Raw genomic sequence first — 22,570 nt, forward strand, 5'->3', positions numbered from 1 at the left:
CTGAACATTTAAAATAGAAATTAGGCATAAGGAACATTTTTTCTTTTTTTTAATGTCCAAAAGTGGTTAGGAAACTACATTGTGTTTTAACCTTGAGTTTTTGAATTCTTACTGGTGCAATGTCTTTTATAATTCTCTAAACCACGAGGTGCAATTAAGATGAAAATTGCTAGAGCATTTTTGAATGAAACTTTCTGGTTGAGATCAGAAACATTCCAATTTATTTTCCCATATATACAATTGTCATTTTGATTGCATACCCAAAAAATGCCTCTCTTCATTTGGCTGCAGTTCAGATGCAATCGACAGTTCTCCTTTGCACTTTGTAATCTTTGTACTGTGTAATTTTTCTCCCAGACATCACATTGAGTAGAGTGTGCTATTTCCCTAGTAAGTCATTTTTGCAGCGGCAAAATTATTTAGTTTAGAGGTTATCAAACTTTTAAATATCGGGACCCCTTTGTATTCCTTTAAGTTATGACTGCACCCCAGAGTGCTTATCTTAGAAAATTCTAGAATATACAAGCACACATTTTATTAGCCATCAGGGCAGTGATGTCATCATATTCCTGTGGAAAATTTCAGTGTTCACTCCTGAGAGAATGAGAGTGGAAAAGGCAATACAGACAGACCTCAGAGATGTCACGGGTTTAGTTCCAGACCACTGGAGTAAAGTAAATATCACAGTAGAGTGAGTCACATGAATATTTTGGTTTCCCAGTGCATATGAAAGTTATATTTACACTGTACTATAGTCTACTGAGTATGTAGTAGTGTTATGTCTAAAAAACAATGTAGATACCTTAATCTAAAAGTACTTTATTGCTAAAAGATGCTAACACTCATCTGAGCCTTTAAGCAAGTTATAATCTTTTTGCTGGTGGAGGATCTTGTCCTAGTAACATCAAAGATCACCATATTACATGTATAATAATAACAATGTTTGAAATATTGCAAGAATTACCAAAATGTGACGGAGATACAATGTGAACAAAAATGCTGTTGGAAAAAATGGTGCCAATTGACTTGCTTGCACAGGGTTACTACAACCTTTAATTTTTAGTAAAATGCATTATCTGTGAAGCGCAATAAAGTAAAGCTCAATAAAACAAGCTATGCTTGTAATACTTTGGAATTATTATCAAAATAGTTTTGATTTTTGTAGACCCCAAAAGGATCTCCAAACACCTCCTACCCCTACCCCCTACCCTGGGGTTCCAGGACCACACTTTGAGAACTGCTGATTTAGTTGGATGGAAGAAGCATCATGTTCTCTATGCATTAATTGTTGGTTTTGTGTTTGTAGGAAAACTCATCAGTTTCTGTTGCTTTTCTGGTATGTTTGAACTTGCTGGTAATATTCACTCTTATGGTTGAAAGAGAACATCCTGCTGATCTGAAGCAAATGCACATGGACAGGCTAGCAGAATATTCTCTGTCATACCAGATGGAATCAGTGACCTCATCTCAGCCTGTGTTACTGTTTTAATAGGTTGCTCTATTGCTTTTCCATTGGCCTCTAACTTGATCTATTCCCCCAGCTGTGAGTCATCCATTACTGATGGTGTATGCTTGCTCCCTAGACTGCCCTCTACAAATGTTGTAGTGTGTTTTTAAATGAGTAGGCTTGTACTTTGTTGACAAAAAGAGAAGAAAAATTTCTTCGTTAAGCATAGCAAACTTGAGGGTACCTAGATTTGTTGAGTACCTATTACGTGCCAACTGTCGTTAGGCACTTCATATTTATTATCTCTGAATTCTCACTGTAATTCACTAGGAAAACTAAGGATGCTGAGGTTTAGAGATAGATTAGTTGCTATTCTCTGTCTCCCTCAACCAGGGTGGTGCCCCATGATCTGTGTTGCAATGGCATCCCTTGGACAACACTGGATCCTTACAATTAATTGTATGTAATTGATTGTTTATATTTGTGCTAGGCTAGGGGCTCCATGACAACAGCAGCTGAGATTATTTTGTTATTTGCTATATCCTTAGTACCTAACACAATGACTGGCACCTAACGTGTGTCCAATAAATAGTTGACATACTGCTCATGGTTACACAGCCAGTAAACAGTGTGGCTGGGAGGGTGACCCAGGTCTGTTTCATTCCCAAGTCCAGGCCTTTTCGATTATATCTTGTTACTCAGTGTAACACTGGACTCCAATGGTACTTCTATGTTTTCCTCCTCACAGTTGAGTTTCTGCTTGTTTTTTTTTATTTTGATAATTTTCTGCCTTTCTAAATTTAAAAGCATTGGGCTATGACTGTATATTTAGAAAGATTTCAAAGTTGGAAGTGACTGAAAGTTACAGTCCGTTCTCCCTTCTAATTATTGATTTTTTATTAAATCACCCTTTATTAATTATCCCCAGTGACAAATATCTAACTTTTCATATCTTTTCTTCATTTAGCAGTTCTGACTCTTTAAGATTTCAACTTAGAATGAAAAATTTCAACAAATTCTCACATGAGAGAATATCTAGACTCCTTATACTCTTGGGTGCTTCCCCAAATTAGTTTCTATATCCCTCCTAAAGTGCAGTTTCCAGAACAGATGTTATAGATCTTTAGGGTCCTCTGATCAGAATGATAACTCCGTATTGCCTTCTAAGTAGCCTGACACCACAGCAGCACTTGTGGCAGCACTTGCCTCTGCTCCTTCATTTGGCCGGTGTCTGCTGAACTGTGGACCGGGGAGTGTGCCCACTGCTGGGTGTCCAGAGATGAATGAGTAGTCTGTCCTGGAAGAGCTATCTCACGGTCTGATTTGCACTGTGGTTACAGTTGACTAAAACCATTAAGTTCTTTCTACACACATGCTCTTCTTAAACTGTATCTTTCCCACCCCATGCATTTGTACTTGATTTTTTGGCTCAAGGCTGCTCTGTGGATCCTAGATAATTTTCTCCTGTTATATATGGACCATCACTGCCTATCAGGAACTTTTTGAATTGATTGTGTCAGCTGCTGTGTTCACTTCCTCTGTAAGCTTTGTGTTCTTTGACATTGGTTAAGTTTGTCTTTTATATGCCTTCACTCAAGTTATTGATTAAAAAAAATAACAATTAAATAATATATTTGATCTAAACAGGCCCAAGGATGGAGCCCTGTAGGATACCACCAGAGGCTTCTCTCTGGACTCTCATTCATTCATTCATTCGTTCATTCTCATTCAAGTCCCCAAATCTTTTCCTTGTACTCAACATGATTTTGTTTATTACTATTTAGTGTCTAGTCTCCCTTGCCAGTTCTTCCTGGTGAGCTGTAAAAATCTTTTGTCAAGTTATTCTTCAGAGATCAGATTTTTTAAGGCACCCATTTAAGGCAAATAAGCCTTAGAGGTTTGCTGAGTCTTTTAGGTTCAGCAATTATACAAACCTACTAACCCATTGCATATCTGAATTCTGCACCAGCCCTTCCAAGTCATGATTCTTCTGATTTGGCTTCCACACTTTAGGTGATGAGAATAATCTTTTTAAAAAGGTGGTCTATTCATAAGTACAGTGAAAGGATCCTTAAAAAAAGTGGTGTGGTTAGAGGGGGGCAATCTTGACAAAAGTAATTTTGAAATATACTTGGAATCATAAGAAGGTGAGAATAGACAAGGAAGCATTGAGAAAGAAGACTAGCAAGGAAGTATTTTGCAATAACAGACATAAAATATATTGTGACAATATAGAAGTGTGATCTTGGCTCAATAATTTGCAGACAAATCAATCGAGTGGAATAAAAAGCCCATAAACAGATTAGAGCACACTTTAAAATTTAGTGTATGATAGAGGTATGGTGCAATTGGTCAAGTGTTTGCAGAAAATAAAGTTAGATCTTTGTCCTTTATTGTGTGCTAAAATAAATTTCAGATTTATTTACTCCTAAATATTTAAATATGTAAACATAGCCTGGCTGCTGTGGCTCAGTGGATTGAACGTTGACCTGCGAGCCAAGTGTCACTGGTTCGATTCCCAGTCAGGGCACGTTACTAGGTTGCATGTCAGGTCCCCAGTTGGGGGCGCGAGTGAGAGGCAACCACACAGTGTTGTTTCTCTCCCTCTCTTTCTCCTTTCCCCTCTCTCTAAAAAATAAAATAAAATAAAAACAAGCAAACAAATAAATTAATTAATTTTAAAAAATGTAAACATAAATGTACATAAAAATATACCATAAAATAAATATATCTGATCTTAACATAGAAAAAAACTTTGCTCAGGACACATGTAAAAACCTTTATATCAGAAAACATAGTGGACTTCTGGTCAAGCTGGAGGCGTAGGTAGACATGCGCAACCACAGAGAGAATTATAACTATTTCTCAAAACAAATAACAATCAGAACCATCATAAAATTGAGCACTATGGAAGTCTGACAACCAGGGATTCAAAGAAACCATATTCATCCAAACGGGTAGGAGGGGCAGAGTTGTGGAAATGGGAGGAGAGGTGCAGAGGTGCAGTGTGGCATAGAGAGGTGGTGGCAGTGGTGGAACTTATGTTCCAACATTCACGTGTCGGGGATAAAAATTGGGAGGAATACCTTGGGAGCAAATGAGGCCAGACTGCGCAGCCCAGGGTTCCAGCACCAAGAAGGTAAAACCCTATAACCTCTGGCTATAAAAACCAGTGGGAGTTGGGGTGGCAGAAGAAACTGCTGTATATTCAAGAGTTGGTTTAAAGGGCCTGCATGGACTTAGAATGTACACAAACCCACCCGCTCTGGCATTCACCACCAGGGCAACAGCTAGAAGGGCACAAGTCACATATGGGAAGTGAGTGAAGTGACTGGAAATTGGGCGAGTGCTGGACAAACCTCCAGAAGTCAGGACAACCTCCATTGTCCCCTCTTTGAGCCCTCTCCCACCACTAGAGCCACTAAGTGGTGAAGCAGGTTGCCCATCTCTGGTGATTACCAAAGGCTCTGCCCCACACAATTTACAGATGCCTTTACTAAGATAGGGAGTCAAAGCAGCTCTACCTAATACACAGAAACAAACACAGGGAGGCTGCTGAATGAGGAGACAACGAAATATGGCCCAAATGAAAGAACAGAACAAAACCCCAGAAAAAGAACTAAATGAAATGGAGCTAGCCAACCTATCAGATGCAGAGTTCAAAACACTAGTGATAAGGATGCTCATAACTCATTGAGTACAGCAAATGCTAAGTGGAGAAATGAAGGCTATACTACGTGAAAAAAAGAAAAATATACAGGGAACTAATAGTGAAGGGAAGGAAGCCAGGGTTGAAGTCAATGAACTGGAACATAAGGAAGAAATAAACATTCAACCAGAACAAAGAATAAACAAGAATTCCAAAAAATGAGGAAAGTGTAAGAAGACTCTGGGACATCTCCAGAAGTGCCAACGTCGGAGTCATAGGGTTGCCAGAAGGAGAAGAGGAAGAGCAAGAAATTGAAAACTTATTTGAAAAAACAATGAAAGAAAACTTCTCTAATCTGGCGTAGGACGCACAGAGAATCCCAAACAAGCTGGACCCAAAGAGGACCACACCAAGACATATCATAATTGGAATGCCAAAGGTTAAAGATAGAGAATCTTAAAATCAACAAGATAAAATAAGAGAGTTACCTACACAAAGGAGTTCCCATAAGACTGTCAGCTGATTTCTCAAAAGAAACTTTGCAGGCAAAAAGGGACTGGCAAGAAGTATTCAAAGTGATGAAAAGCAAGGACCTATAACCAAGATTACTCTGTCCAGCAAAGCTATCATTTAGAACGGAAGGGCAGATGAAGTGCTTCCCAGACAAGGTAAAGCTAAAGAAGTTCATCACCACCAAGCCATTATTATATGAAATGTTAAAGGGAATTATTTAAGAAAATGATCAAAACTATGATTAAAAGAGCAACAAATTCACAACTATCAACAACTAAAACTAAAAAAACAAACTAAGCAAACAACCAGAACAGGAACAGAATAATAATAATAGAGGTCATTTGAAGGGTTATCAGATGGGAGACGGAAGGGGGAGAAAGAGGAAAAGGTGAAGGGATTAAGAAGCATAATTGGTAGGTATAAAATAGATGGGGATGTTAAGAATAGTATAGGAAATGAAGAAGACTAGAACTTAAATGCATGACCCATGGACTTGAACTAAGGGGTGAATTGCTGGAGGGAGGGGGGTGTATACTGGGTGGAGGGAGGCAAAATGGGAAAAATTAAGACAACTGTAAGAGCATAATCAATAAAATATATTTAAGAAAAAGAAAGCATAGTGTACTAATTAAAGAGCAAATATTTTTCTCTGGTTTATTTATTTTTGCAGCTTATGAGAAAAATTAATTTCCTTAATATATAGAATACTTATAAATCAACAAGTGAGATGAGCATCCTGATATAAAACTGGCAAAGAAGGAATGCAAATAGCTAATAAGCATTAATAAAATTTTAACCATCTTAATATCAGAAAAAGTATGTAAAGTAGAAAATAAGTTAAATTTCCTATCTCAAATTGGAGGAGATTTTAAATAGATACATTTTAAAAACTGTTTTTGAAGAGGGTGAAGGAAACAGGACCTTTATACGCTATTGATGCCTTTCTGGCAGAATATATCAAAACCTGCTAAATTATGCGTACTCTTTGACTTGTCACTTTCCTTCCTGGGAATTTATCCTAACACAATAATTATAAATCCATGCATCGTAGTGTCACCTGTTATCAGGAAAAAAATTAGAGACCATCTGAATGTCTGACAAAGGGTGATTGATAAAATAAATTATCCATAAGGGAATACCATGTAGCTTTTAAAAATGTATTACTTAGAGGAGGAGTTTCAGATAGGCTTAATCTCCTACACCTGCTCTGTCGTTGACGGGTGGTCTCTTTTTGGAACACTATGTGGAGAAGGATTCTGAAGCCACATCTGGGCTCAGCAGGGAAGACTGCTGTGCTCAGTGAGGGATTTTGCCATGGGAGAAGAAAGACTGACAGGAGTGCTCGGTACTGGCTTTTCCTGTTGTAGAAAAATGTTTAACGATAAGGGGAATTGTTCAACCAAGTTTATGATAGCAAAAATTGAATATAGAACTCTACTATGTAGGCTGCTTCTTTGGCGGGAAGGGGAAGAGTATGAGTTGAGAAAGATGATTTAAACACACCAGATTATTATCAATGGTTTTTTCTGGTTAATAAGCTAATGGATGATTTCTCTTTACCTTTTGAGGGCTTGCCTTCCCCCCGTCCCCCAGTCTTTTACTTAAGTTGTATTTTATAATCAGAAATATATATATAATTGTTATGATTTAAAATAGTAATGGGGAAAAACAATGGTTAGGGATATTGTCTAAAATATGGACGTATTTTAAAGAGTTGTAGTCTCCAGATTTTGTTCCTTAGAGAATCCAGATTTCTGAAGAGTTGGTATTTGCCTAGCAAATCTGGAAGTTGATAAGTACTTTATGACTTAAAGAGTCTCTACTTATGTTCCTTTTCTTTATAGCCTTAATTCAATTAATCAGGCATCTGTAGATCTATAGAGACAAAATATATAATTCCTGTCTTTAAGAAGTTTACACTCTGGCAGGGAAGATAGACATAATAATAACAATAGTAGTAAAAGAAGGAGGATGAGGGTGGAGGAGGAGGAGGAGGAATGAGAGCAAGCATAAAGTATTTTTTGTTTGCCAGGCATATCTATTTATTAATTTACTCCTTATAGTATCCCTATGAGATACGTACATTTATTATTTCATTTACAGATGAAGAAACCGAAGGCTTAAAGAAGCTAAGTGCTTATCCAGGCAGCCTGGTTTGAGTCTGTTTAAGCCCTGATTCCTCTGCCACTTTCAGTTGGGTATTATTCAGTTGCTTTACATGGATTAGCTTATTTCCTTCTCAGAACACACTTTCCTTTCTTGGTCATCAAAGGCTTAGTGGGTATTTCTTATGTGTCAAAGACTGGGGGAGGGCATGCGGAGGTGAGTACAGAGCAGTCGTGTTCTAAGTGCCAAGGTGTGGGTCTGTTGAAAGGTTCAGGTGTGGAAATGTGAGTCAAATATCATGCTATATGAAGTCTGGTGGTGATTATGGTGCTGACTGTGGTATGCCAGACAGTAGGTTTGCTTTGCTTTGGGTTCTACCTCTTAATCAGCGGGAAGTAATTGGCCCTTGATCTGAAGTGGCAAGTGAGAGAAACCCTTTTTTGGATTAGTAGGGTAACTATGTGTAGGCAACAGAATTGCCACACCAAGGGGTAATGTTAGCTAATCCACAGAACTGGTGGGCAGGTCACTTAACATTGCAAAATGCTTTGGGAGCCTCTAAAAGGCAACCTGTGACTGCAAGAGAAAGGGGAACCCTGTAATGAGATCTGAATCCAAGATTGATTTTTGTAATGAGAAAATCGATTTCCCAAGGAAATTATGTGACAGTATGATGTTTGGATGAGCGTCCTTCTTGGTTGGTCTGATGTAGACACTGACAGATTGTCTCTCTGTCTGGATTCTGTTGCTGTTTGCTCCTCAGTGCTGATAGTACTTTCCTTTCAGTGAATGATGCTGTCTTGTTTTCCCCTCCTAGGTTTATGGAATCCGAGCTGGACCTAAATGACATCATTCAGGAGATGCACGTGGTAGCCACCATGCCAGACCTGTATCACCTTCTGGTGGAGTTGAATGCTGTTCAGTCTCTTCTCGGGTTGCTTGGACATGATAATACAGATATCCTTTTAGACCTGTGCTCAGTAGGAACGCTGACATGGTAGAGAATGCTGTTTACTGTCTTCTTCTGTCTGCCTCTGCTGTCATGTCTGCTATTCTCTTTCCATTCTAATTATATCCCTTCTTGAAACACACACTGCTCTTTACTCGTTTGAAAATCTGGTTTATATGAGTAAATATTGGGCAGTCCTTCATTGTCCTATTTGCTCTTATCAGTACTAGAATTCATGATGATGTATCTGTTCATACATTAACAACATTAATTTTTCCGGATCTTGATTTGAAGGCCAATAAGCAAGATCAGAGAGGATTTGAATTTTTGGTCTAGACATCATTCTGTTAGCAGATGCCCTAGTGGAGTTGAGACTAGAATATGTGGTGAACTGTAATGGAAAGCACATTGGAATGTCCAGGAAGATAGGGAGTTTTATCTTTTGTTCACGATTATATTTCCAATTCCTTCAAGAAAAGTTAAGCGCACAAAAACATTTAGTATTTATTGAATTAGCATTAGACCTAAACGGACAATTTAAATTTGACTCTTAGTTTCATTTGTGTGTGTGTGTGTGTGTGTGTGTGAAATTTGGTGCTCCTCTAAGCCCTTAGTGTTCTCATCTGTAAAAATAGAGTTAATAACTTGCCTTTCAGTGTTATTGAGGATTAAAGATCATGTAAGTGCTAAGCAGTTTCTGATACATAGTAGGCACTTAGTAAATGTTACTTTTTAACTGAATCTGAATCATGAGTTTGAAAACCATTTTATACTTTGTTTTTGCTATCTCAAGTGCAACTGCTTTAGTGCAAAAGGTTTTTGATATGCTTGTGTTCATGAAAGGAAATTTCCTTCTAGTAGTTGTTCTGTTAGAATCCAGATTTCCTAAGGTAAGAGACAAGTGTAGTTAGTCTGCTTGAGTGATATTCATGGGGAACCTGCTGCTGCTTCATGTTATTTTCATCTTTCTGGTAATCTCTCTCCTGAGAGCATGTTTGACTAGGTTCTTTCCTGCCTCTTAGAAATAAATTAGTGAATAATTTTAATAAGTTCTTGAAGGGTGATCTTAAGCCATTTCTGATATTTCATGTAATGTTAGACGGTATTAAGAATCACTGTGTCAGTCCCTAGATTGATGAGTGATCCCCAGGGTTCACTGCAGAGTTCTGGGTTCTATAAGAACCCTAGTCAATTAGCTTGTTTCTTTCTGGGTGAGCTCAGTACAGGGTCTTACGAATTCATTTAGTAGACATGTTTTGAGTGCTTATTATAGACCAGGCGCTTTGTTAGACCCTGAAGAACCCTAGGCTATACTGGATGCTCAAGCAGTATCAGTCAGTAAGCATGTACATTGGGTATCTGCATATGATTACTTATATTCAAGGTGCATACTGCTCCTTACAGAGTTAGAAACTGAGAATTCTAGTTGTGACTTCACATTTCAATTCACCTACACAGAATGGTAGATTTTCAGAATCTGGGCAGACCTGAGAGATGACTTAGCCCAATGCCTATTTATTTTTTATTTATTTAGTGACAAGTCTGAGGTCCTGATGTTGGACACTTAACTGTTGAGGTTGAGGCTGGCACTCCAGACTCCTGATTTCCAGTTCATTGTTTTTTTCTAGTGCACCTTGAGTCTTCCCTGCAGGATTTACTACCTCCCCGACAGAGTTGCAGTCATTCATTCATTACCTTGTGTATTAACACAGAAATCACTTGTTTTTGTTTCTGTCAGTACAGCTCTCATTCTCTTTGTCTCTTCCTGCTAACTCAAGATCATAGTGGTAGCTCTCCGAAGATATTGACACTTTGCTGACTCACAAGCCTGGTTCCTGCTGGGGGGAAGACTGACACAGGAAGTGCTGCTTGGGAGAAGCAAGGGCACAGCTGTTGCAAGTTAAGTCCTGGTCTTTAAAAAGGAAAAACGCGTGCCCCCCTTAATAACTTGGACAGACTGGCATTCCCTCCTGTTTTCTGAGTGCTGAACTGTTTCTTCCCCTCTTGTACGCCAACCTTCCCTGTAGTGCCCGAACGATATATTTTTTTAATCTGATTTTTAATTATGTCCTACATCAGATTTAAAGTTCATTTGAAAAATTTTTAATTACCTAATTTTAATTAGATGCAGCAATTAGGGTAAATGTCATCCTCCTCAAAATATCATTTTTCTTGAAAGTGGTTTCAATAAAGGATAGCCCTCTTGACTTGCACCTAAGGAAGCCTCTTTCAGTTGGCGTGTTGATCTCTCTGCAGCGTTGCACTGTGTTTCTTGGCTTATCTGTGATCCATAATGGACATTTTTCTTCAGGAAGCAGTTGTTTAACAATTGACTGTTGCACGGCTGTAACTGCCTGAAACACCTTACCACGAATAAACAGTTTTGTGGCTGTCATGATTTAAATTTTTAATCTTTTTTAACTTTATTTATGAGCCAAGACCATATACATGGTTGGTTATGTTCCCTGCAAGCACAGGTCATCTTTGCTTTGTCCTTCTCTGAGAAAACATAAACTATAGGGATTTTAATTGGATCAGAGGCTGGTTTGTTGTAACCTTAAGAGGCAGCGGATGTGAGAAAACAGCTTGTGCCTTGTCCTTTCAACCGTGAGAAGCAGCTTCAGAGTTTATTCCGGTGCTCTGCATCACTGCTGCTGGTGAGGGCTTGTCAGCTCTTCTGTGCCGTGTTTCCCCCCTGAGAGGCGGGAGCCCAGCCATCAGCTGGCTGCAGAGTGGAGTTCTGGTCTGTGAAGAGCACCTCTGGGGTGTGGGGAGGGGCGGCACACCCCTCACACAGTATTGAAGAGTCACTGAATGCATTAGGAGAGAGCGCAGGGTGGGGTCCAACAGCTGGTGCCTTTTAGAAATACAGCTTTTTAAAATAATTTTTCCTTTAAAGTAAATCATTTAAACATGTTTAGAGCCCCCCTTTTTTGGTGAGCCTTTTGGAATGTTTCTGCATGGAAAAAACCCCCCAAAGCTACATTTGAAGATATTTTCCTAAGGTATTGTTAAACAGTTTTTTTGTGGCCTGGTTTAAGTCAGATTGACTAAATTTGCCTGAAAGAACAAGAAGATAAAACCCCAGATGGTTACTGAGTATTCCTTCTGCTACCACCACCACCACCACCACCAAAAAAAAAAAAAAGAAAAAGAAATCTCCAAGGTACCAAATTCATAAGTATTCTATTTTTGTATGTCATTTGCTTTGTTCTCAATTTGAGTGACAAGTCAGTGGAATCCTTTCTAAAGTTCTTGTGGTAGATCATGACATTTACCGGGTTCTTCCTTGGCATGATTAGCTCTCCTGGGTTCTATTAGGGAAACAAGAAACAGTAACTCCAGTTAATAGCAAAAATATTCAGGTGACTGTGTGTGGTGGTAAGCGCCCTTGGAGTATTATGCTCAGGAAATGCCGTTGGAGTTCTGAGAAGGTGTGGGTCATCTCTGGCTTGGGGGTAATTAGGGAATTGAATATTGGAGATGGGCAAGCTTTTGACAGATGTGGAGATTAGAGTGCTTTTCAAGTTTATTTGCACAGTCTCTACCTTGGCAATGGAGATCGCCATTCCTCACTTACTGGAAGCTGACACACTTACTGGCTGCTCATGTAGTCACTACACACTTATTGGATATCAGGCCCATTAAAAAAAAATCACAACTACTGATTCCCAGCTAATGCCCTATTCTTTAATTTAAAATATCCAGTAATTGAAACCCAGTTTATTCAAAGCCTACTTTCTCTCCATCCATTAGTGATGCAGAGGTCTCATCGTAAGTGTTAACTTATTTAAGGCATCAATACAGTGGGTTGCATACTAATATGCAGGAAGGGAGAAATTTGTTAGTACCAAGTAGATCATTGGTGCTGATGGGACAGCTCTGTTGTGTCTGGAATTCTTTTCTAAATTATTGCTTAGTTTTCTCAGACTCTAGAAAGCCCATAGGACTTGCAAAGTTGTCCTGTTGGATTTTGTGAAAAATTACTATGGGAATTGGAAAATAAGGAGCAGACAGAGTTTTTTTATACTAGCAGGGATCAGTTGAACTTGAGCAGTTTGGGTCTGAGAATGCTAAAGGGTAACAGACTGGGCACACCGTGTTATCCCAGAGGGTGGTTACAGTAGTCAGGGGTGCCTTGTGCTAGAGCCCCAATGTTAATGAGCAGGAATAGGGCTGGGAAAGTTTGTGCCTCCTAAGAGCTTTCTTCTAATTGGACTGGGAGGGAGCTGGCGAAGGCTCCAGTGCTTTCCTGTAATGCTCTCTAACGAGGCTTCTGCATCTCGAGCTGCTGTTTTGCTAGGAGCTAGTCTCATCTTGATGTATTCAGAATCAAAATTAGATTGAAAAGAATTTACTTCTTTTTCTCATTGTTAGTGTAACTTCCCAAATAATCTGTACTGAAAAAGGAACCCCCCCCGCCCCCTTTTTTTGAGCCATTTAAACATGCTCTGAAGAAAGTCACATTAGGTAAAAAGTGCCAAAGTGGCAGTCTAGAAAAAGGACCTCTTAGTGTAATTTTTATTTCATTTATGAGTTTTAGGTGAATTCTATGTCCCAAAGCAGGGTGGTTGTAGCCTGCTTTGGACATTTCCCTGTGGCATAATAGTGCCCACTAGCATTTACTAGGTACTTAATAAATGCTAAATGAGTATATTTTCTCCCTCATTCTAATTTGATGTAGGATTGGTATAAAATTAAGAGTCTAGGTTCATTCTGGGTAACTCTGCCAGATGTTTCAAAGGGAGAAAAAGACCATTTTATCTGTGTTTCGAAATTCATCTGCATTAATTGAGCTATATCTAATCACTATCCTATTCTATGAATAAAAGAAAAAAGATTTTTTAGAAAGCCCCCCATTTGTTCCATTAAATCAGTATGTATTCTGAATTTATACTGGTTCATTTATCTTGAGGAAGCCTTTTAAAAATGACTTTAAAAAATAAAGCCACCTGCTTTACTATATCTTGTTCCTCTTTATCTTAAAAAGAAAAAAAAAATTCCTTATGGACACATCTCAGTGGAGATTAATAAGATTAATGTTCAGCTTCTGTACCAGGGCTCTACATGGGATCAGGCCCAAAAAACAAATATCTAGAGCCAAAAAATAGATGTAGACATCTTTCATTTTCCAAGAGCCATTGTGTTAAGGACCGCTTTGTGCCCTGCTGGTTTTTTAGCTTCACTTCTTATTATACTAGCTTATTGCCCCAGTAGTGGACAGGTACAGAGGGAGTGAGTGGGGTGGCCTTTCTACTCGACATGACAAAATAGGCTATCAAAAACTGTGTTTTGGTAATTCACAGGGAGACAGGCTCTCTGTTTTTCTATTATGCTTGGACCAGAGAGCCTTTTACCTTGTGAAATGAAATTGTAACTACAGTGGAAAAACCTATCACCCATGCTCAGAGTCTGCTTGTGAAGAAATGCTGGATGGGTGGCAGACTGTGCTGAATTTTCTCATCAGGATTGAGAGTTCATCTATCTATCTATCTTTAGTTTCAACTCTTATTCCTCTTTCTAGTCTTCAAATGACCTCTGTCTTCTGGCTCATATTATATTATCCAGGAATTGATTATAACAGTTATGGACTCATTATTACAGTTACTGCCTTGCTAAATGCTCTTTGGTGAAAGTTGGGAATTTATGTAAAGTCAGTGGTAGGATTGAGGCGATGTTTACCGGATCCGGTAGCTGGTAACTGATTTCTTATTTGACTTCTTAACTGAGACAGGAGAGTAGACAAGGAGATATACACTGGAACATGACAAAGAAGACTTTGCTTGGTAAAAGTTAGACATTTATCCTATTCCTATATAAAACCACAACCACTGTAATTATTTTTTCTTTTTTAAAAGACGTTCCTAGGTTTAATGTGACATATTTGTGAGCATGGTTGAAGACTAATCAAAGAAAAATATGGTAACTGGCCCATAAGACTCTAGAGGCTGAAGAAGGACTTGATTAAGCTGAATATCTGCAGCATAGCAGAAATGTAAAATTAGATCTTCTACCCCTAAATTATCCAGAAAGGGGGGACCATGCTGTTGTTAGCTAAAAATCAGATTTTAGAGGCTTTAGGAAAAATGAAGGCACCAGTGAAGACTTTGGCCATTGTGGGAAGGCTTGACTAACAGCCTTTATTATAGCGCTTTTCATATTTTCTCAGTACTTCAACTTACATGACCTTATTCAACCTCGACATACACGACCTTATTTATTTATTACTCAGTGAGGTAGCCCTGGCTGGTTTAGCTCAGTGGATTGAGCGTCGGCCTGCGAGCTAAGTGTCGCTGGTTCGATCTTCCAGTCAGGGTACATCAGAGAAGGAAAACTCTGACTTCAAAAAACCTCCGCTGCCTTGCGGCATACCTCTTCAGGGGAAAGGCTAGGGGAGTAAACCCCGACAGAAAATCCGGAGCCGGAGTCCCTAAGGCGGTTTGACGTTGTAGTCAACACCGGCAACTCCTGCGGCGCACCTGAAACCAAGCTGTATCGACTCCGTCTTTCCCTTGGACCCTTCAGCTGCGAAGAGAGGGGGGGTCTGCTGCACGGGCAACAGCAGACCCTCCATATTACCCTGCCCAGGCTCTGTAGCTTCAGCGTCATCGCAAGATGTCAATTCAACACGGGAGGAGACAGATACCATGTCACTCCCGAGTCGGACTGCACAGCCATTCTCGGTGGTGCAGATAGACTCTTAAGAGGCTACACACCATCGTCTCTCGAGACGGACGGCTGCCGACGACGAGTCTGGGCAGAGATAATTACCACCATTTTACAAATGAGGAAACTAAGCTGTTAAGGAAATGAAGGGGCTTTAGCAATATTCCATGGCTAGTGGTAATTGTGGGATAGATCAGTTCACTAAAGATATGAAGCAAAGATGAGTATGATAGGACCCCTGCCATTGAGTGTGCTCTGATTCTTCGTCTGTTGTTCTTTAATATACATATATCTCACCTGTCTCTTGGCTATTGTTTAATTAATAATCACATACTAGTTAATAAATACTTAGTCATGCATGGTGTTATTCGAAGGATGTAATGATAGTACTTATTGCATGCCCGATCCACATCCTTGTCCTATAGACATCTGGCTCTATAGTGGATGGATGGATGGATGAATGGGAGGATGGATGGATGGGTAGAAGGGTAGATGAAATGTCAAGCATAGTAAATAAGCATGTGAGTAGATAATAAGGTCTCATATGTAAGAACTTTTCAAGAGAATAAATGTGCTAGGAGAATGAAGGGGCATTGTCTGCATTTTATTCTTTTTCCTGGGGCTTGAATAATTTACAGTGGAAATACATGACAGTTCTTTGTGATTACAGCAGGGTCAAAAGCTAGAATCTACTTGATTCTAGCCCTATTTAAGCCTGATCTACATTCCCCGGTGCATTAATATGAAGCTTAGTGGCGAAAGCATTGTTTTTAGAATCGAATGGGCCTAACATTTTTCCTTACAGGTGCAGTGACCTTTAGGTAAGTTACTTAACCACTCAGAGCTTTGGCTTTCTTATGTGTGAAACGCTGGTCACATTTAAGTCGTTGTGAGAATTGAGTTGCACAGGGCTTGGCATAATCATGACTTAAAAACGGTGGTTATTGTGACAGTGACTGCTGCAGGCCTTAGGCAGAGAGAGCCACTAGTTCCTACTGGTAGGGTTGCGAGGGGCTAGTTTGGTAGCCTGTCTTTGTTTTTTTAATGAATTCAAACAATTGATGTATTTTGGCTCACTATATTTCAAGTGTCAAGTATGACACGTTTTTGTGTGTGTCAACAAGTTTTCTGGTTATTTTGTTAATAAAGGTTATAAGCATGAAGGAGTTTTGTCCAAAGACTTTAAGTTCTTTGTACACATTAAGTTAACTCCTATGTTTTGGGCAAATACGACTTTAAAGAGTGAAAGAATATGACATGGGAAGCTTAATTACTTATTCATGATGGTCAGCTTCTCAGTTATAGATGAATAAAATGAACCTTCAAATAATTTTTATTTCAGCAAAAGATGTTCATGAAATACCTGGAATATCAGTTGACAGAAAGTTCGATCATTCTTGTTAATATGTCCTGTATCTTTCCTTCTATTTTTTTTTCTTTTCAGTTCTAGTGAAACTGCCCTGATTTTGAGGCTTGTCTCACTTTTGGACTCTTCCGTGTACTGAAGATCTTCCTCCTTCAGGCCCGGCTCCCTGCCCGCCCCCTACACCTGCCCCCAGCACCAACTGCCTGCTCATCCCGCCTTCCATTTGCCCATTCCCAGTGCGCACAGTGCTGTAGTGCAGCCTGCGCACAGCTGTTAGGTCATTCCTTCAGAATACTATTATTTCTTATAGTTAAAGTTGTAATTTTCTTTCTCCCCTCCTCTGCCCTTTCTTCTCTTTATAGACCTTTGTCCATTCCAACCTTTCTGTTTTGATTCCTGTGGTTTTGCTTTCTAGCCTCCCTGCCCTCACCTTTATGGTTGCTTGTGTCTCACCACCTTCTTCTAACAAATCATTCTTGGTTTCCCCGTCCAAGCTGACTGCTCCTCTTTCAGGACATCTGCAGTTTATGTTTCTGTAGTCTTCATTTGTTGCATGTTAGTAATTGCTCATGCCGTACACTTTTTAAAATGTCTCTGATTATCTGATGTTCTTATTTTACGGTGAGGAAGCTGAGGCCCAGAATGAAGGATAGATTTGCCTTTGTGGCTATCACAGAGCATTATTCATCATAGGCACTCAGTAATGCAGGTTCATGGAGGGGTGTGTGTGTGTGTGTGTGTGTGTGTGTCTGTCTCTCTCTCTCTCTCTCCAGTTTCTAAACATCACTTCTTTTTTCTCTGCTTCCTATTTTCTTTCAGTTATATATCCATCTTTCACTCTATTTTTTCCAGTGTTTAATTCTCATTGTTTATGTTTCTTTTATATCCAAAGCAGCGTGGTGCTTTGAGGGGAAGGGAGTCCAGTGTAAATCTTTTCCTCTACATTTAAAAAAATCCTCTCCCGAGGATCTGTTTATTGATTTCAGAGAGAGAGAGGAAGGGAGAGAGAGGGAAACATCAGTGTAAGAGAGAAATATTGATTGGTTGCCTCCTGTATAGCCCCGACTGGGGATTGATCCTGCAACCTAGGAACCGAACCTGCAACCTTATTTTGCTGCATGGGATGACGCTCCAACCAACTGAGCCACCCAGCCAGGACCTTCCCCCTACATTTAAAATCTATTTTGTCATGACTCAGTCTCTGAAAACTCCTCGGTGAGTACTCGTCATCTCATCTTGGAAATCATTGCTGCCTTTGAAGGTGAACTGTACAAGGTAGTTAAGATTATACTGAGTTCCAATGATTTAAATTATGAGATAGGCTAAGGGTGTTATCTTATTTCTCACTGGAAGAGCAATCTCCTGAGTGATTATATTTGAAGTTTTGAAATTTATAAAAATATAGTGAACCTATGGAATAATTTGCCAGGAAGGCAGCATAAGGAAAGAAACTAAGTCAGTTAACAATATTTATCAAACGCCCTCTGGGAGTAGAACCTTGTTGAAGAGATGTTAATGAAACCAGAGTGCATTAAAGGTAAATAGTGATGAAATGATTGACAAGGAAACAGGAGGGAACCAAGTATTTTAATATAGTGTCAGTAGGGTTTCAGTATGTATGTGATGCCCTTAACGTGTTTCACATGTGTCCATAGCTGTGGTTGATTTGCTTCAGGAGCTAACAGATATAGACACCCTCCATGAGAGTGAAGAGGGAGCTGAAGTTCTCATCGATGCTCTGGTAAGTTGCACGTCCTTCCGGGATTTTGCGGCTTGTGTGAGGTGCTGACATCATCACTGCCACTGTCTCGTGAATGGCATCAGCTGGGTATCAGGTCGAGCTCTGTGGCAAGGCTGGACTGAGTGAGGAGAGTGGGAAAGTAGACATGCAACCTGTGGGTACTTTTTTCTTTGGAACTATGTTAGGGAAGAGCTTATAGAGGCCACGCATTTATTAAGTGTCGCGTTATGTAATCCTCATCGTATCGTTGCAGATGGGTATTACTGGCGTTATCCCAATTTATAGCTGTGAAGCTGAGGCACAGAGAGACAAAGCCACTTGCCCATTGTCACACAGCTGGGATTTGAACCTGTGTTCTCCTTCCCTCTACACTCAACTGTGTTGCTACTGACCTTTTCACAAAAAGTTTTCACAGTTGTTTCTTTTCTCTTCTGGCCTTTATAATTCCAAGTGCTGGTGAAGCCAAGTATCATTGTTACTTACTTTACAGACAGGGATTTGGAGAATGTTAAAAATGAGAGCAAACCTTCTAGCTCATGCAGGCTGGAGTTGCAGCCCTGACCGAGGAAGACAGGGCCAGTTGATTTTGGTATTCTTTTTGGTGGAGCCTTGGCAAGGCCTCAGACCCTTCCTCAGCTCTTGTTCCAGGCAGCAGCCAATCAAAGGGAGTTTATATGTGAGGTAAACCAATAGTCTCGTCATCTCACTTTATACACAAGGAACCCCAGATGCAAAAGTGATGAAGGGTTCCACTGGGTCACTCAGCTAGTCCCTGTAACAGCTGAGGTTAGAGACTGCACCAGCTCCCTCCCTCACCAGTGATCAGAGAGGGCTCAAAGGCTGAAAAGGCACCACAGCTGGCCAGTGGCAGCAGTGTCTAATCCAGCCTCTTAACCCCGATACTTCCCGCGGAGCTCTGTCCACTGACCAAGCTACCACCCGCCTCAAGGCTCTGCTGATTTTTCTTCCTTTCTGTTGTCTGTTTTTTTCTGTCTGTAAAGAAAGTAAGTACTGTTTTGATGCAGTTTGTAGAGTTTATCATAGATCTCCGCAGCCACTTGTACGAGAATCACCTGGAGTGCTCGTTCGGCCACCTTCTGGCCCCATCCAAGACCTTCTGAATCACAATGGCTAGGACTGGTGTCCCAAGGGATTCTGAGATCCCACTGCTACACTCCCCATGCCCTCCTCACCCTTTCTCTCTCAAGGTTCGTGACACAAGAAATTTCCCACGTGCCATGCTTGCTGCTGGCATTTGGTGTGAATGAAGGGGTTGTGAACCCACTGGATATGAAAAACTCTTACAGAGAGCAAGGCTGGAGGCCAGCGGGGCCATTTGTGACTGAATATGATGAAAATGTTTATTGCCTTTATTTTCTTTCCTCCTAGAGCAAACTTCCACTTTTGTAGGATTCAGGATTTTTATTTTTACTTTGATCCACTGTGCGGAAAGAAAAGGATGATGTGGGGGCATCCTTTTGTTTTGAGGAACATCTGAAGGAAGGCTGTGGCACTTGCTCCTTCACTGTGTCCCCTCAGTGTCATTTGTGCAGTCTTACCTTGCAGAGGTTTAATTACACTGGCCCTGAATGAGCCTTTTTACTTGGTCCCTGGGCTGATTTTAATTACCATCCTTTGCCTGTGTGAATAGATGAGACGAGAGAGGAACAGCTAGCCTGTCTGCTGCCTGTGAAACATACTCACACAAAAGCCCCCTTTGTGTTCTGTGTTGCCAAGCCCACCAACAAATGCTGGATCTTGAAGATTTTATTTGTTTGGAAAGAAATAGTTCATTCTCAGACTGGGGAGCCATTATATAGCTGCTACACAAGGTTTTCTGTTCGTTTTGTTTAGATTTTTTTTTTTTTAAATATAAAGATTTTCACTTTTATAGCTTTATATTGGTGGGACTGGTGTGAATCACAGACAGTTGAACATTCCTAGACACCCATATATTATTTGCTTGTCTGCAGCCAGTCAGAAGCCATCAGTAAATATTAGAGAGCAGAACTAGTGGGTGGTCTTCCATTTATTTTTTTCCATCCTTGTGCTGCATTCAGGAAGAAGTTTGATAAGTATCCTCATATTACAAGAGTTGAGTTGTCTTTATAGTTTTAATTTGGGGCCAATATCAGAGGCCTGAAATTGCATGAGCAGAGGCTAGAGGGCATGTAGCAGAATTTATTGTGGTGTGCAGTTTGCAGTTATTGCCTTGGTCTTTTGCCCAGTTGGAAGTCCTAAGCAATAGAAGAGCACATGTGTGGGGAGAGAATGCTGTCCTGGCATTCTCAGGCATCTCTGGAGTTTAAAGTTTGATACACATCCACCACTATGACTTATGCAAAGGGTGAATGTTTGTGCTTTGTAACAAGTTGGCTCGGTAGCCTGGAAAATAGACTCTTTTCTGAAGAGTAGTAAATGCAAGCGCATTTGTTTTGATGGCAATTCTCTGGCATACCGCTCTAAAAAAGACTTTGGACTTCTTGAGAGTCGTGAGTAGATTACAGTCATTTTTCTACTTGCTAATCCCAAAACTTGCCATGTGCTTGGCAATTCCGGGTGTTTGCTCACATCTGCTTCAGCTCCATAAGCCTTGCTTCTTCTGGGCTACCGGGAATACCCCTGCTCATCCTTTAAAGCCTAACTTAAACCTTATCTCTTCCCTTCTGAGATTTTTTCACACTCATCATCTCAGCAGAATTTGTGTTCCCCTAGCACTTTGTACATCCTGGCACTTGTCAGTTTGGCTTACAGACATCTGTAAGTTTGTCTTTCCTGTGCTGTGATCCCTGTCAGGGGAGTGGCGGCTCTGGCACTTACCAGCTGCGTGTCCTGGGGAAAGTTACCTAACCTTTCTGTACTCAGTTTCTTTTTCTGTAAAATGGGGATAACAGTAGTAATGCCTATTGCACAAGGTTGAAGTGAGGACTAAATGGAGTATTGAATAAGTTTTCAGAACAGAGTCTGGCACAGTGTAAACACCCAATGAATGTTGATCATTATCTTCATGAAGATACTATGCCTAATATTAGCTTCACAAAGGCACATATTAAGTACTTAGTGAACATCAATGTTTACCACAAAGTGAAATGTTTGTGAATGTTTGTTGAGTTCAACAAACATTTTTTCATTTCAACATATTCAAAAAACATTTTGAAAAAATGCTTAAAAAATCATTGGAAGGTCGTAGGCCTAAATAAGACATGAGAAGAGAGAGGTTTAGTTTTTTAGAAAGGATCAATATTAAGGCAGAATATTGAGAACGGTTGTGAGAGATTCAAGCCTCTGTGGGAATGAGGAGGGAGCAGTCGCTTCTGATGGTGAAGTGTCAGGAAGGACTGCAGAGCTGCACGTATTGACCTCTGTAGGGGAGGCTTTAATGTGAAGGTGGCCGGAAGGGTCACAACCAGAGGAGATGGAAATATAGCTTGCCTGGGAAGCTGGTCAGGGTGGCTGGGAGCCACCGTTTGCTTTAAAGAGTTTAATGAAAGTGGCTTTGATGTAGAGAGCTGGAGACTGCCCTCCGTACCCATTCTTATTCTCAATTAACCCTGCTTAAACGTTAAACTTGGACGTCCTGCGTTGATTTGGCTTGGGATGCTTGGCAATGCATTATGCTGTTCAGGTTGGCGGGTTTTCAGTTGCTCTAAGGGCACTTATATAAATTTCTGGATCCTATCATTTTTGTCCCTTTCTGTTTCTGTTAACATCCTCACTTCATCTGTATTTGCTCTCAAGCAAAATTCGCTTGTTCATTCATTCACTAAGTGTTTATTGAGTACTTGGTATACTCTCGATTCTAGGAACTGGGTGTATAGCAGTGAGCAAGACTGACAAAGTCTGCTTCTGTGGAGTTCATATTCTAGTGCAGAAGAAATAGTAAATAAACAAGAAGCAGATAGCGATTTCGTTACATAGAGAATTAAAATAGAATGATGTGATGCAGAGTGACTGGGAAATCACATTGGATTAGGTAGTTGGGAAAGGCCTGAGTTCTGAGTGACAAGAAGAAACCAGACATTCAGAATGACCAAAGGCAACATAGGCCAATATAAAGGACTTAAGGCTGGGATGAACTTGACATATTTGAGGAACAGAAAAAAGACCAGTACAGCTGGATGAGTGGAGAGCAC

General features: G+C 40.1%; 1 protein-coding gene across 1 annotated transcript in view; it reads left to right on the plus strand.

Moving 5' to 3' along the window:
- Positions 1-22,570, plus strand: part of CTNNBL1 (catenin beta like 1) — a 162,581-nt gene that overhangs the window by 40,356 nt on the left and 99,655 nt on the right. The window contains exons 4-5 of the mRNA XM_090286384.1: positions 8,533-8,672; positions 18,340-18,437. Of these exons, the coding sequence (XP_090142510.1) occupies positions 8,533-8,672; positions 18,340-18,437 (238 nt within the window). The remainder of the gene's footprint in view (positions 1-8,532; positions 8,673-18,339; positions 18,438-22,570) is intronic.

This window comes from Furipterus horrens, unplaced genomic scaffold (assembly GCF_987537825.1).
Source record: "Furipterus horrens unplaced genomic scaffold, mFurHor1.1.pri manual_scaffold_8, whole genome shotgun sequence".
NCBI lineage: Eukaryota > Metazoa > Chordata > Mammalia > Chiroptera > Furipteridae > Furipterus > Furipterus horrens.